Source organism: Rasamsonia byssochlamydoides (assembly GCF_041956645.1).
Source record: "Rasamsonia byssochlamydoides strain NRRL 3658 unplaced genomic scaffold VTN77scaffold_14, whole genome shotgun sequence".
NCBI classification, from domain to species: domain Eukaryota; kingdom Fungi; phylum Ascomycota; class Eurotiomycetes; order Eurotiales; family Trichocomaceae; genus Rasamsonia; species Rasamsonia byssochlamydoides.
Window position 1 is genome coordinate 1,262 of NW_027192397.1, and position 15,324 is coordinate 16,585.

General features: G+C 49.7%; 4 protein-coding genes across 4 annotated transcripts; all 4 read right to left on the reverse strand.

Annotated features, from left to right (window-relative positions):
* Positions 1-551: 551 nt before the first annotated feature.
* On the reverse strand, positions 552-1,415 carry VTN77DRAFT_1677 (uncharacterized protein; the record flags this gene model as incomplete). Its single annotated transcript, XM_069417434.1, has 2 exons — positions 552-796; positions 968-1,415. The coding sequence occupies 2 exons, from the start codon at positions 1,413-1,415 to the stop codon at positions 552-554; spliced, it is 693 nt and encodes a 230-aa protein (XP_069279782.1).
* Positions 1,416-3,742: 2,327 nt separating this feature from the next.
* VTN77DRAFT_1678 (uncharacterized protein) lies at positions 3,743-5,886 on the reverse strand (the record flags this gene model as incomplete). The annotated part of the gene is made up of 4 exons (XM_069417435.1): positions 3,743-4,306; positions 4,364-4,905; positions 4,990-5,685; positions 5,778-5,886. The coding sequence occupies 4 exons, from the start codon at positions 5,884-5,886 to the stop codon at positions 3,743-3,745; spliced, it is 1,911 nt and encodes a 636-aa protein (XP_069279783.1).
* A 745-nt stretch (positions 5,887-6,631) lies between these two features.
* On the reverse strand, positions 6,632-7,739 carry VTN77DRAFT_1679 (uncharacterized protein; the record flags this gene model as incomplete). The annotated part of the gene is made up of 3 exons (XM_069417436.1): positions 6,632-6,702; positions 6,836-6,902; positions 7,611-7,739. The coding sequence occupies 3 exons, from the start codon at positions 7,737-7,739 to the stop codon at positions 6,632-6,634; spliced, it is 267 nt and encodes an 88-aa protein (XP_069279784.1).
* Positions 7,740-10,130: 2,391 nt separating this feature from the next.
* On the reverse strand, positions 10,131-13,763 carry VTN77DRAFT_1680 (uncharacterized protein; the record flags this gene model as incomplete). Its single annotated transcript, XM_069417438.1, has 4 exons — positions 10,131-11,547; positions 11,605-13,415; positions 13,499-13,632; positions 13,700-13,763. The coding sequence occupies 4 exons, from the start codon at positions 13,761-13,763 to the stop codon at positions 10,131-10,133; spliced, it is 3,426 nt and encodes a 1,141-aa protein (XP_069279785.1).
* Between the last annotated feature and the right edge of the window lie 1,561 nt (positions 13,764-15,324).

The window sequence follows — 15,324 nt, forward strand, 5'->3', positions numbered from 1 at the left end:
GCAGAGAAGAGATAGAATACGCCCACGCCCAGAACGACACCACAACCCTATTCCTCCACAGCCCAGCTGTTAAGGGAACAATAAAAAAAAAGGTCAAGCAAGAATCGATATTTGTAATGTCACATACAGATACGAAAATCTGCACCCGTGTGCACATTATCAACGGAGTCCCGTTCTGGATTCGACATCTTTCGTCTCGCCTCAGTCGAGTAAGTAACCGGTCATCTGACCAACAGAAGTGAAATAAGGAACGGTCAACCCGGCTTGTAGTTGGGGCAAATATCTCCGGCCTGACAATCGTTTCAACAAAGATACCACCTTGTGACTTTAGCAGGATATAGAAGACGACTTCTCCCGCAGTCGAGGGTCAAAAGGTGCCCTCCGTACCCTGTTCGGTACAACACGTAAAGATAAGGCAAGCTTCTCTCACGGTACTCTGCCCTTCCTGAAGAGTGATATACAGAAGGAAAAGTGACTCAAGAGAGCCTCTTTTCCAGATGGATTCTTAGGGGGAAAGAAACCGGAGGGTAGTAGTTAGTAGTAGTAGTCGCCTAGTCCATGAAGTCTGCCCGTAGGATCTTTTCTTGGAAGAAGTCTGGTTTGTTCTGCTTGGGTTCCTTTGGCATCTCACGTGTCGGCTGCTCCATGATGGCAATGGAAGCCGCTCGCTGATGATGGGCCCGCGGACTAGCCGCGGATGGTTGCTGACCCTGGGGTGACGTGGAGAACACGCCCGCCAGTGAAGGGGCACGCTCGGCCCTGGTCCGAAGAGCCTCAGACCAGTTAAAGCCCTCGCCTAGTGGTCGCCATGACAGGTTAGATCTATCGTTTCTGGTATAACTTTGGCTAGTGCTTGCAGCGGTTGAAGATGCAGAGTAGGGATTCTTGGTAGTGGAGGAAGGGTTGGCCGACGATGCGGTCTGGCGCCTCGCCGCTATAAGAGATGATCCAGAAGAGGAATATCTACCATTTCCAGTTCCGCTTCCACCACGAACCTCACGTAACGCCTGGGCGCCAAACGAAACACGCCTTGCGAACGGAGAGGCTTGGCTGTTGGGAGGGGTGTTTTCGACATCATCCACGGCCTCTTCGAGACTCACAGAGCTAGACGCTACCGAGCTCGACAGGCTTTCACGCCGCATGGCCGGATTTCCAAACGGGGATGTCTGCGTTGGGGACCCGGATAGCCCCAGCGTGGTAATGGACAGGCGTCGTCGCTGGTTCGAAGCATTGGCGGCAGCCGTGGTGATGGGACTGGGGAACGGAGGGCTCCCTGCCGGATTAATCATATTTGCCCCATGACCTTTGTGTTTGGAGAAGAGTTCGGTAAAGGAGGCACCAGGCGTGAGAGAAGCACGACGATAATGATTAGAAGGGGACGTGGATGAAGGAGAGTTCGAACGGTCGGTTGACATGACGGGAATTCCCAAAAGTTCAAGAATTGAGAGGATTTGTCAGAAGACCTTCTCCGATTGAGAGGGCTTGAGAGGGCGGGGAAGAAACACAAGAATGCTAGAAGCACGCACGTCAGGGTCGACGTGGAACCGATGGGCTATGTTTCAGGCCATCACTGGCGGATGACGTCAAAAGCCTGATCAGTGAGGGAGCGGATAAGGGACACTAAATTCATTGGAACCAGAGTCAATATGATATTTCCCAGAAAGGGAAAAAAACGAAATTCAGAAGGAATGTAGATGGAAAGGGGCATTTGTCTGGGAGATAGAAAGATATATATGCGCAGTGCAACGATAATCAAGAACTGGGTGGTATGATCGTAACCAGCGGAAGCATATGATTCCGGGGACGACCGTCGGAGACAGCACCCGGACACTGCGGGGGAGGGATAATGACTTACCACTCGAAATGTCGAATCAGGGGAGCTGATAAGGCCTCGAGGATGAGGAATGATAATGGAAGAAACGAAGGAAAGGAAAGAGAATGCAGAAGACGAGAGGGGGCCCAAGGGTTCTTGTTCTTAGAAAGAGACCAAAGAATGGCAGGAAACTGGGAGGGTGCAGCCAAATTCGGCCAATAATAGGGGTGAGTCACATTGGGTTCCTTCCAAGTTCCAAGCTCACCTTTGCTCGTTCTCGACGCTCATAAAATGATCTTAAGCTTTGCAGATCATCAGATGGATTCTAGAGCTCGGTTTACCCCACAGTTCTGCCTGCATCGCCAGGCCAGCACACCGTGGACGGAACAGGCTAGCACAACGTCGGCTGCATGCTGACTGGACAGCGCCCAACATGATGATGCCACGATCTGCCTCGACTCTCGACTAATCAACCATGGCAACTACAGAGTGCATGATTAACCAGCTATCTACAGACTATCCACAGACCAAGATATTATTAATTTAATACCGTGATGCTGGGGATAGCTTATAGCAATCATGTTATTAATGATGAAGGTCAGCTGCAACCCCGCACCTCTACCCCAGATGCAGGCATCCTGAGTCAACCTTTAGGAAGCCTGCTCAAGCGAGAAGTAAAATAGATCCATGGATGGATTGCCAACCTACCGGTTTCCTGCCGTGTCACATATCCTTATTACATGTGAATTCCTATGCAGCCCTTCTATTGGTCTCTGCATGCCGTGATGCACCTTATTCCTAACCGAGTATGACAGCTCCGACTGCAATTGGCACTTCCAACTCATCCATGCCATGGGTCGACTCCGTCCTCTACCTCGCAGGAAGAACAGAAAGGTCGTTTGCAGCTGAATTGAGTTTTAGAAGAGCATGAAAGTGGTCTTGCTCCACGCCCTTTGTCCGGAAGACATCGAAGACCTGTGCAATATCGTCTTGAAGCCGGGCACGTGCTCACGTGCCTCCTCCACAGATGTACCAGCAAGAAAGATCCAAGTGGATATTGGATGACCTATTTTATTGTGGATGTAGTTCGTCTCAGATTAAACCGGTTTCAATGGATATCTACGCTAGTGTAAAAGTCAATTCCTAAAGGAAATGGAAAGCGAAATGGAGAAGGGATAGGGAAAAGTGTTGCAGATGGGCCGAGGAAGAGAAGTGGTGGCATGTGTGGCACCGTTCTGTACTCCATACAACTACCCGATTCTTCACGTGATGCTATCATGGATGTCCAACTCGTCTGAACGTATTCCTATCTCGATTTCCATAATTTCTCTCCCATATATGTACTATGACAGAGATTATATATAATCAGAAAAGAAGGAGGAAGTTAAATTATGTCATATTTACAAGATCTTACCTATTTCCTAATGAGGCAAAAGTCTATTTTTCTAGCAAACATAGTACTCCATTTCGCGGTGATCAGACGGAGCATAGCCACTTTGATCCTTCAGTTAGATAGATAGTCAGAATGAATATGGCTAAGATATCAATCAATTTGGCTTTAATTCCTAGCTATTTTAGGTCGAGGTTCAGCGCGAACCTCTCATTGTTACGTCAGACTCAGCCAGGGTTCTGACAGTCTAATCTAATCTTTTTTTGATTTTATCATGCTTGAGTACGCCAGATGGCTATCACATTGGCCATTGATCGCTTGAGCGCCGGTCAGTCAAGCCATCCCGATCCCATCAATGCCATCTAGGCGAATCTGGAGGTTGCAATCCTTCATGGAATCGTGCACCGACTGAGAAGGGGACAAATCGGGGGCATCTCGTGCGGAATTCCCGCGAAGATGTTCGGTTATTATGCGATCCCCAACAGCCTCCCAGCCATGGACTACCGGCCTTCTTATTGATTGGGAAGTCGATGAGTCACTCAGCTCTTAATGCGGGCGTGGAGATGGGGCTGGATGCTGCACGGGGTTGTTTGTCCCGGTTGAAGGTGAAATAGCTGAGTCAGCTTCCTTCCGACGCTAGGTTCGATCTCGGTGCCATCCCGGGCGATCTTCACCTCCCTATTCGCGTTCCAGGGGTTGCGGAGGCCTCGAGTGCGATAGAATGGCACTCGCTGGGTTGATATCCATTCGATCCGGAAAGGCTTTCCAAACGATTGAGCCGCGTTCTCCGCGTCGGTTTCCTCGATGCTCTTTTCTCTCTTCGTGCCACTATCATCATTATTGTCTTCTTCTTCGGAAGAATCTACTTCCCAAAAGATCGTTCCTCTTGCAGAATCCTCGATAATACGGCCTTTGGGAGCAGTAGTTGTTGCCTCAGTCAGTGTCACGTTAACCTTTTCTGCATCAGCAGATGGCTTCTCAGGTCGTGACGGCATCTCAAGAGCTAGCGCGTCATCGTCGCGAATCGGGGAGCTCATTCGAGCGTAGCCGAAATATTCTCCTGACCTGTTCGCAGAAAAGATCAGGTAAACATTATCGGCGGACTGTTCTGTTAGCAGAATGGCTGGCCAGGGAACTAAGGCATGACACAACCCCCTTACCTCATATGCTTTGTTCAAAGTGACCTCGTTATGAATCTGCGTCGCCCAAATGCCACTTCGTCGGCTCAGCTCTAGGTCCTCAACTGTTAGACTTTTGATGATGAAGAACCGTTCCGGTAGTCGTGAAGGAGTCTGCCTGGTGTCAGTAGCAACATCGTCGCCGCCCTGCTCTGGAAGCGGGCTTGTCTCATCTTCGACCCGGGACGATTGTGCTGTTGCACCTGACTGGTTATTGCCTGAACCAGGGACAGTCAATCCCCTACGTAATCGGCACACCAGCCGTGCTCCGTGAAAGCGTGAATCATGGAATCTCGCCATCGCTGCATTACATGCGGCCTCGGTTTTGTAGTTGACAAAGGCACAGTTGCTCTTGGAGATCAGGAAGACGCTCTCAATGTCGTTAGTTGCGTCTCGACAGAAGTGATCCTTAAGGTCGACCACGTTTGCACCCGGCGGAATATTCCCAACCCACAAAGCGTGACCTGACTGTTTAGGTTTACGTGATGGCCTTCGTTGCGTGCTAGGTACGGTTTGAATCGCCTCTAGACAGGCTCGAGTGTCAGCCACCCTTAGCGAACCGTCTTTTCTTCCTTTCTTTTCACACTTCTTGCATGCGTCACTCTTACCTGGAGAATGTGGATGTGCGCGGGCAGATTTCCTAGGCGAAGATCCATCCACAATCATCCGACAGACATCATTAACTGGCGCAGATTTCTGTCTTTCTCCCTCTTTTCTAGATGGGACTTGAACGGGTAGAGGAGTGCCTTGGGGCCGATAGTACTTGGTACCAGGCTGCTTGCGCATCCGGGCTCCCTGCACTGCTTGACCTGGGCCAAAGGCGGTTGCATAAGGATGTTGAGGATAATAAGAAGGACCATATGCCGGCGTCTGGCCGGACACAGGGGAACATCCTTGGTGAGTAGGTAGGTGCGGTTCGAATCCTGGTGCTCCATCTTGCTGATGATGTTGCTGAGCATAGGGATTCTGGTAAGCCGGTGAATACGGCACGTTGTACACTGTACCGCCACCTGGACCTTGTCCCGGGAAAGGCAATTGTTGCACAGAGTACATTAGACCTTGTGACGGATGTGCGGGCATAAACTGCTGGTGCATCACTTGATGGCCGAAAGGCATCGTGGGCGACTGGTAAGCGGGCAACGCGGAGCTCATTTCGGCCATGTTCAACAGCGTAGGCCGTGTTCCATAACTACCCGTGGATATATAGCCGTGAGAACCCGGGTAATATTCCACACCTGCCGGCCTCAGCATTCGGTGGATTGGCTGTGTTCGCCTCAACTGTTGCGGCCCTGGAGGGGCTATCCCTGGAAAAAGGTTCCTAGTCAGTATCGGCAGAGGTGGTTCTGATGCTTATTTTTCCAATCTCCGATGTTCATGCAGAACATAGAAAACATACTTGATGATGACTGGCTTCTTGTCGAGCCAGGATTTCGTTCGGCTGTCGATTTTCCTTGAACAGGCCCATCCCGAGACTTTTTGGACTGGCCTGGAGGAAAATCGCCCATGGAGCCGTTTGCTATGCGATCAGAGTACTGGAGCTCTATGTCTATTTTTTCTGTCTTATCGATCAGTGGCTTTCTCTTTTTCTGAGGCTCTTGTTTCCCCAAATGCGTCGTCGACAGACTGAAGGACCATGAAATCGATCGGCCCGGATGAACAAAAAGGACCACGTACCATGATGAAGCCACGACCTATTTTCTCAGCGCGGAAAACTCAAAGCATGCCTACACATGCCTGCACCGCAAGGGAATCGAGAACCTTGGTGTTGTGAGACTGGTCTATTCCACGAAACTTCTGATGGTCAGCGTGGAGGCAACAACATCATCAACAACGACAACAACAACAACAAAAAAAAAAGGGTTACCACGGGCAATCCTCGAGCGTGTCAAAAATAAATACAGATAAAGGAAAGAACAAAAATGACGGTGAACTGAATGGGAAGGAGAATACTGAAATCGCCCATCTGGTAGCAACCCTGAAAGGCTGACCACAGGGAGACAAGCGGAAATCTTTTCCACGCCACCGTTGGCACACATTGAAAAGGAACTGGTCACCTCCACAGCGCCGTGATAGCACAACAACAAGTGGTGGGGGGATGCAAGACCAGTGGGTCGGAAAGGACCAAGCGAAGTGGAAGCGATAATGTGAAAGGCGAGATAGGGCTAAGGGGAAAGGGGAAACATGCACCGAACAATTCACAGATCTGGGGAATAAGCGACTGGGCGAAGAGAGGGGAGATTCCAGGGTTTCTTACGCCAGCGTCCGACTCGTCGTCTTAGCTTTCTGAGGGTTGGATTTGATAGCCAACGAGGAGGCTGGCCCTATGAGAGGCACCGGCGTCAATCTCCACGCCAGACGCATTCAGCCCAATCGCTCAAGTGGCAGGCAGCAAATGACTGGATGGACTCGAAAGAAAGCATTCAACAAGAGAAGCATTGGACAGTGGATCCTTACCTCCGGTGTTGTGCGGCAAGAAAACGCTGTCCAGTCCCTGAACCGCGATGGCGCCACCTTCGAATGACTAGCAGATGACTTAAAACCCGACACGCTTATTGGACTTTGGCATTGGGTTTTCCTTGATGAAGATGGCGTTTTGGAGACGTTTATTTATCTAGGAATCCTCTCGTCAACGCCTGAAGTTGGAGAAGGGACGGAAAACCACAGAACAATTAATACTTTGTCTACCGCTGGATCGTTGTATCTGGACTGCAAGACAGCAAGGAATGCAGCGGGTGATGTCTCCGAGTTTCATCGATTCATTATAGTTCTCTTTGAAGATCATCAATTGAATTGAGACTGACGTCTATCACACCAATAATGGCGGACGTTGACCTTGGGAGCGAACTACGACCCGACTTCATGGAACCCAATACCGACTGGGATTCCTTACAATGCGGCGGTGGCTTGTCATATCTGAGCCACGATGACCAGCGCTGTCCTGACAAGTGACCGGATCGGAGCAGGGGTCTAGTTGATTATCTAGTATTTTTGTACGCAGTAGTGTTGGTATAGTATGTAAGACAGGGAGTGGATGCTCGACTCAGGCTTATCAATGGGCGCCTGACCCAAATAGCTCTCGTCTCTGTGGAGAGATCAGTCTGATGAGCTGTTTACACTTATTACGGAACCGAGTGCCATAGGTGCCTTCCCCTTTAAACGTACTTACGCTCTGCACCGCTTAACTAGGGCGCGAGTACGCTTTTAGAGTCAAGTCCAATTTTAACTTAACCTCCATGGCCCAGACTCGATTGGAGTGAGGGGCTTTGAAACAGAGTGGCTCCGGAGTCTGGACTGGACTGCCGGTGTTGGTGCTGGGGCCCTGTGGCAAATCTGACAGCCTGCTAGCATCCAGGCGCATGTCTTGAGCAGTTAAGTTCAATTCTTTACAATGCAAGGCAAAGCAGGTAGCTGATAGAGAAGAGACTTGAGTCTCATATGATCTGTTGGAGCGGCCTCGCAAAACCTCATTCTTAATTTTGTAGCCCCCTTGTTCTCCTCCCCGCCAGAGAGTCTATATAGAGGGACCAGCTTTATCCCACGGTTCTGAAGTACACAATCTTGCGGGATCAGATCCCAGCCAATCGGCGACGGCCTGGCTCAACCTCATCCCATGCTGTTATCAATGCAGAATTCAAATTCAATGATCTCTCCGGTTTCTCGTGATCTCGGGTTTTCAACCCTAATTGCGGCAGTGCTCATTCAACACTTCATGACACAACATTACCTCTAGTTCTGCATAGGTCTGTTATATTTATTAAGGCACTGCCTCATTGGAATATACTTGCATTATCGCATATGGGCTTAGTGGATATTGGTAATCCTGCAGCATTTACATACGTCACGAGACGGATCGACAATCGTGCGTTGCGGAATCCGTCTCCGAAGTGGATGGACATTTGCATGCGGGGGACGGAGCAACTGAGACACAAGCGAGTACAAAACTCCTCGAGGTGCATGCTTCCTCTTTCCATAATCATCACTATGGAGCAGTTAGAACTGCCTCATGAATTGTATGTGGCTCGAGAAGCTTGTATTTGTCCTTGATGTTTCCGAGTCTCCATTTTTGAGTCGACAGTCTTATCCCTTTGGACTCAAGGATGCATAAGTGATCTACAGTACATCTCCTTGTTGCGCTTGCATTGGAATCTGACAAGCGTGGAGGCGGATCACTATGGAGTCCTTTTTGACTATAGGTGCTTTTAATGAGTTTCACGGCGGTATCTGGTATCTTCGATGAACCGACGTTGGAATAGAGGACAAATAAAGAAGGCTGGATAACGGCCCGTTGGATGGATGGATCCACTGCGGTTAGGATTCTACTGAAGCAGCGCCATGGAACGTACTGCGCCACTCTAGCCATCAAATCATCCAATCAACCCTTTGAAGTTTCAGAGATGGCTTGTCAGAGGTCATCACCAGCCAGAGATTTCTCTGCAGTACGTTGAAAGTGAGCATTATTTCCACCTCGTTCACCGCACCCTTCAATTCAAGCCCCACAGTGCCCAAGACAGGACAAGGGCGGATGAGTTTTCCTGGCAAATCAATTAGGAATACATAGGATGCTGGTGGCAAGAGTCCGTGAATATATTGTGAGACATCTACCTGGTATTGAGGCTTCTAAAATAGGTCCGTACTCTTATGAGAAGACCAGTTTAGATCCACACGTAGCATCCCAGCAATGCGCCACAGCCAGTTACAACTACTACGATATTATTATTTCGAGGTAGGTACTACTGCACCATTGTGAGATAGCAAGCAAGTAATAAGTATATTTCCTCTGGAGCTTTATACAGAAATACCATAGAATCTTTCCCTCCATTTTGCATGAATCATTGAATAATGAATTCGGAATTCGTGCGTGCGTAAATCATGGACCTTTTTGTACTCTATATAGTATGGAGCAGGCTGAACAAGAGAATAAGAGAGCTTAAGAGCTTTCGGAATCGTAGGACGGAGTCTAATACTGTCAGTACTGTCAGTTGTATTTCCGCCTCATAGCATAGCATACCATATCCTCATACATGGAGGGTTAAATAAATCATTATTTTATTATGCCGTTTATTCAGAATATGTGTCTACTCTCAAAATCAAATCATACACAAACAGCTTATTAAAAAGACAGGACAAAAAAAAAAAGGAGGCAGTGTCTATCTGTTTTCCTGCTTGTTTGTATCAACCATACTCCTACATACATATAGCCTATGTATTTATATCAGTGAGTACCACCAAAGGCACCACCAGCACTAAACTAACCAACTGAAGGTAAGTATTTAATACTTTCAGAACAACGGTACAACAACACTTGGGAATCAAAAGATGACAATGAAGAGGAGAAGCCCAGGAAAAGAAAGAAGAACAGCAAGGAAGTAGGGAGTGGGATTAATGACAAACACGGGAGGGGCGAGAAAGAGTTGAATAATATAGGCCATAGACAGGGAAAGAAGATATGAAGAAAAGGCCCATCCCATACTGACCTTCATGGACAGGAAAAGAAAGGATATTAGGGCTTAGGTCAGAGGAAAAGGGGGGTGAAAGGATTAACATGAACAAGGAACAGGAAATAAGGAAACACGCGGATCACATTCGACCAAAGAAAAAAAAAGTCGACAAAGAAGGTCGACAATCCCATTCGTTAACGTTGCCAAACAAAATCCCAACCATCAAGTCATGATCAGAGAACATTTCATTAGATAATAAAGATTATGAAAACCAATTCGGAGCGTCAAGTCGGAAATAGCTTGACGTCACATTATCGATCAACTCCTAGCGACGCAACTTTGCCAGCAAATCTCGCGCCTGCACTGCCCCTCTTCTGAAGCTTCTCGCGCTCCTTGCTGTCCAAGGGAGCAAGGGCATGCGCTGCGGTAAGTCCCCCATGCGCCCCAGATGTTTCCGTTCCCGAATTGCCTTTGATCTGAGGAAGGGACGTGAGAGTGTCGGTCGAGGACTTTCCAGACGATGATGTAGTGGGCACCGAATAGCCACCCGACACGACAGCTGTTCGTTGACTCAAATAAAGTTGAGCCGCAGGCGACAACGGGATCGGAGGAGGCTGAGATGGGATCTCCGCTCCATTCTGAACGAGAAGTTCAGCAATGGGAAACGGTACGACTTTGGCCGGACCAGTGGCGCCCGCAGACAGACCAGTTGAAGTCGATCCAGGACTGGCAGGGTCGGCCGCGGCAAGAGCCAGAAAGACGGCGTGAGTGTTCCGAGACCGGTCCGTCACATTGACATTCGCCCGCAACGCGATCCCGTACAGGACGCCCTGGATATCGTTCTTCTTGATCGACGCCAGAAGGGCTTCATTTGCATTGGTATAGTGCGATCGTGTAGAAGACAACGGTTGCACAAAGGCCCGGTCGCTGTATTTGGCGGTGATGAATTTCAGTCTCTGCTCGCGCGTCGACTGCGGTAGGGGTTTCTGAGCTTGATCCAGTGTCGCTTCCCACACCATGTTGCTGACTCGGTTGCCGATCTGAAGGAGGATCTCGACGATATCGCTGGAGAATGAATTGACATCCAGCGTCAAGGAACGCACCTTGGAAATATGAGTTCCTAGCGACCGGTGGATGCCACTGCATTCGATGCATAACACGATCCCCAGATTGATGGAAACCCACTCGACTTTGACCGTCGATCCACAGTCAGCACACCATTTGTTGCCCTGGTCAGCATCGCGAATCAGTTGTAGCAGCTTGGCGGGGTTCTCCTCAAAACTGTTGTTGTCACCACGGGTATATATGGGTCGCGCACCGACGGTAGTCCGACGACTCACGCTGTTCGAATTCGACGAGGTGGAATGCGAGTGCTGACCGGAGTAAGAAGAGCTCTTTCCCGTCAAGACTGACCCGATATCTCGGCGTATCGAACCGTTGTCGTTATGCACCGAGGGTGGCACCGAAGGCGGAACACTGCGACCTTCTACCGCGCTCTGCAGCGCATTATTGATCGCTGTGATCCAGTTGCTCATGTCCTCCTCGGACGTTGCCTGGTAGATACGCTTGAATTGAGGGGTAATGACCTCGAAGCAAAACCGCCGTTCGGCATTCCTGGCTTCACGAACAGACGCCATCCGCAAGTCAATAGGGTCCATGTGCAGATCCAGTTTCTGTTTCCAGTTGCTGTATTCGGAGAGTTTCCCTTGATCTAGAACGATCCAAAATCTGCGAGATCAAGATCAGTTGGTGTTACCGTTTCTCGTCTTAAGAGACGTAACTTACTTATGCCATGCCTGCTTGTTAATTCCTTTGGGATCGATATGAGATCCCGGTCGAGATAACGCCCATAGTAATCCCTCTTTTTTCTGAGGACCCGCCAGCTTGTCAGAACCAGCAACAGACGATCCATCCCGCTCCTCTAGATCACGGATACCTTTGAACTTGACCGGGTTGGCCGAAGTTGTCGTCATGTTGACTCCACCGGGAGGACTGAACGCCATATTCGTTTGAGACGAGATGGAAGACGTGTTGCTGTTGACGTTGCGTAGCTGCGAGCCCGTACTATCCGCCCGACTCAGATCTGATTCAGCCTGGCCATTATTCGCCGCCCCCTGCGCGGATGGAGTGGAGAAAGTGTCGGGCTCGACGTAGGGTTTGGTGCTCTTTTCCAGTGCTCTCCGCTTCTCCTCTCTCTCCGTCCTCTGGAATTGGAATTCTTTATCGGCCTGGTCGACTTCCCGTACAAGAGCCTCCAATTGGGGGATCATTTCCTCGACCTTCTTCGCCGTGGAGAGATAATCCCTCGCCTGATTTTGAGCGTACTTGGTGAGATGTGAGAGCACCTCCTGCTCTTTCCTCCCGCCATGCAGATCCTGCATGAAGGACGAGTAATCAAATCGTTTGAGCTCGAAGTTGCGCCGTTTTGCCTGATATTTGGAATCACTCTCGGCGCGCTTCTTTTCCTTCAAAGAATCCTGGCGTTGCCCGAGATATCGACCTACATATGCGTAGTAATCTCTGCTCTCCTCTTCAAAATCTTTCTTCTTTGCTTCTGCCTGCTTGATGTCATTGTTGTAGAGTTTGGACAAGGGCTCAATGACAAGTTTCTGGAGGTGGCTCGTATTGAGTTGTTCATAGTTGAGAATTTGGCGAGCAATTTTCTCAAAGTAGTGCTCCATTGCAGGCTGAATAGCGTTGGTGTTGGATGACGAGGCATCCTCCAAAGCCGAGATGAACGCTTCGACGGCGTCATTGGAGGCCACTTGCGCTTGATGGGCGGCCTCGGCCTTCTTGAGTACCTTTTTGATCTTGACACGCATGCTACTAGTTTTCTGCTCGAGAGCCTTCATCGTGGCGCGGAAAAGGGGCCCGTCTTCCACCGCACTCATATCTTCGCCTTGTCGATAAGGGAGGTCGACTTTCACGGGTACTGGAGGAGGGGCAGTGGTCGGTGGTGGCGCGCTGTCTGTCCCCTCCGGTGGACTGGGAGGACGAACGAGCGAGCCTGAAGGTCCTTCTGCATCGCTGGAATGCGACAAGACGGATTGTGAGGAAGGGATACGGTTGCGGGCAGGAACATCCAGATTTGGCGGGGACATCTGGGGACTTGAAAGAGGCCGCAGCGCGTTGTGAACCCAAAAAGATATATTCACCAGTGTATTTAGACGATTTGCTCTCTGGTCGTAATCGAGGAAACTGCAGCTGTTTCGCCAACCGCCGCCCCTGTCCTCCACCGCCTTGGGTGGCTTCCATTTCCATGTCCACTCGAACTGGACAGACGGGCTTCCCTTTGTTGAGTAGTCGCCGATCAGCTGCACATTCGAATTATTCTGCAAATTCGGATTTGCATGGAACTCCCTCGTGATTAGGTTATCAAGTTCTTTGACGTTGGATGCATGCGCAAAAGTAAGCCCCGTCAGCGTGGTGTCGACGGTTTCAGGCAAAGACGTCGATACGCCATTGACAGTGGAATTCAACACATGGCCGGTTTGGGTCTGTCTGATAATGAAGGTGAAATTGAAGAATAGCTCATCCTCGTTACTCAGCCGCAGGAGAAAGGAAGGCACGGGTGCCGACGCGGGGGGGTCCGGGTCCTGCAGGGGGGCGAAAAAGATCAGTATTCGAGAGTAAGCGGTAGCATATGGACCAGCACCGGTCTTGAAATATCCGTACGCACCTGGACATACTCGATTGGCCTGTCATCACCAGTGTCTCGCTTGGCGACATATCTTGTCGCGGGAAATGAGTTTGGCGTAATGTTTAATAGCACCCGGCGGCGAGCATTTGTAATCGTGATGTGCGCGATTGTAACTGATAACATTGTCAACAGGCAATCCGCACCATAAAAGCTGGCAACATGCGGCGCATGAATACTCACATTTGTTCTGATCCTTGAAGAACAGAGTACCCGAATCATCAATCCGGCTTCCGACGTTGCCCATTTCGACACACTGAGATCAGGTCACCGCTGTCGACAGGTTCCGGTTGGAGTCACCATGGACAAGACGAGAGAGATCGCACCGCTCGGTGAAGAAGAGCGGTAAGCGGTGTGTACTGCAGAGGACGGTTGATTAATGGATCATTCAGCTGGTGAGAATGTAGGCTGACCTGGTCGTTCGTCGTCTGACCAGCAGTGACTGGCACATGCGATCAGCAGCGACCGAGGAAGCCCGGGCGCAACTGTATCTTATCTCCGAGATGGTTCGACTTCGAAGGTGGATTGTCAAACAGCACTGCTGGCCTTGGGAAGCATGACGCTGAATTAGGCTGACGGTAGCAGGGGAGCCGTGATGGTAGTGGAGTAGTGGTGTAGAGTAGTTGGTGGTGTTGGAGGCGGGAACGCTACGGGTTGGTCTTTGGAGGCAATAATTAATTAATGAGAGAGGAGAAAGGGCTCCTGGTGGAGTGGGGTGCGCGTGCCTGGGTGGGGGAGAAAGCAGCCCTGAGTACCGCCGAGTAATCTCCTCTACGGAGTAAATCCTGTCCCTCGCACCGCAGCTGGGAGCTGAACAAGGTCCAGTTCTTGAGTCAGACCACCATATTATTGTTACAGTTTCAGAATCTCCATTCACACGGGTACAGTGATGTTGTTTTTACTCGTCCCCGTTCCCCTTGCCACCAGGCAACAACAGTACAGTATTCAATGAACTCAGTTTTAGATACTGGACAAATGCCTTATGTCAATGATATTCTTATACTTGGCCATTGCTGTCTCAGGGAAGCTATATGAGCTGTATTTTGAATCTTCGAAGGCCCTTGTTAATATTACTTCCGGATGGGGGCGCCTGGTGAAGGGAGCTAATAATAGCCCGGGCACTCTGACCAGCACGTAGCACTTGCCAAATTCTCCCAGGCACCATGCAGGAACTCGAGCACATGACATGAATGCTGTGGCTGAGCCATGCACCTGTACCAGGCAACAACGCCCTGGAGGTCCTTAGAGACAATGGCGACAAATCTGCATTCTATGTGCACGTATACGTAAATATGGCCATTTCACTGCCAACATCTTCTGTGACAGCTGACATCACCACCTCTCTCATCAACTGCTTGCTGACGAAATATGTGATCTTCGAACCCCATTCACTCACGAGTTACTCGAATAAGCCTCAACTCAGGTCGCAGCTTTTCGAATGGCCTTCCATTCATACTTCCAGCACGAGTAGGGAAAACACTTAAAAGCCTCCCTTAAATCTCTCGAAAGCAAAAAGAAGGCAAGTAGTTCCCAGTCTTCCTTCTTCAATAACCCTCATTAGTTTGATTACTGCGGGGACAAGCATTTAGTTGGAACATTATAGAGTATCATTCCACAGCATACAGCGGTCAAGACGACACAAGAATTAAAAAAAAAAGAATAAGAGTAAACAGTAAAAAAAAAGGGCCAAGTCACGCCTGCTGGAATAACCGCGCATGAAAGCGGAAAGAAGAGTAGTATAGACAACTTGCAACCTGTCGTAACTCGTCCAACGTAGATAACCGGCGAGTCATTAGCCAGACTTACTG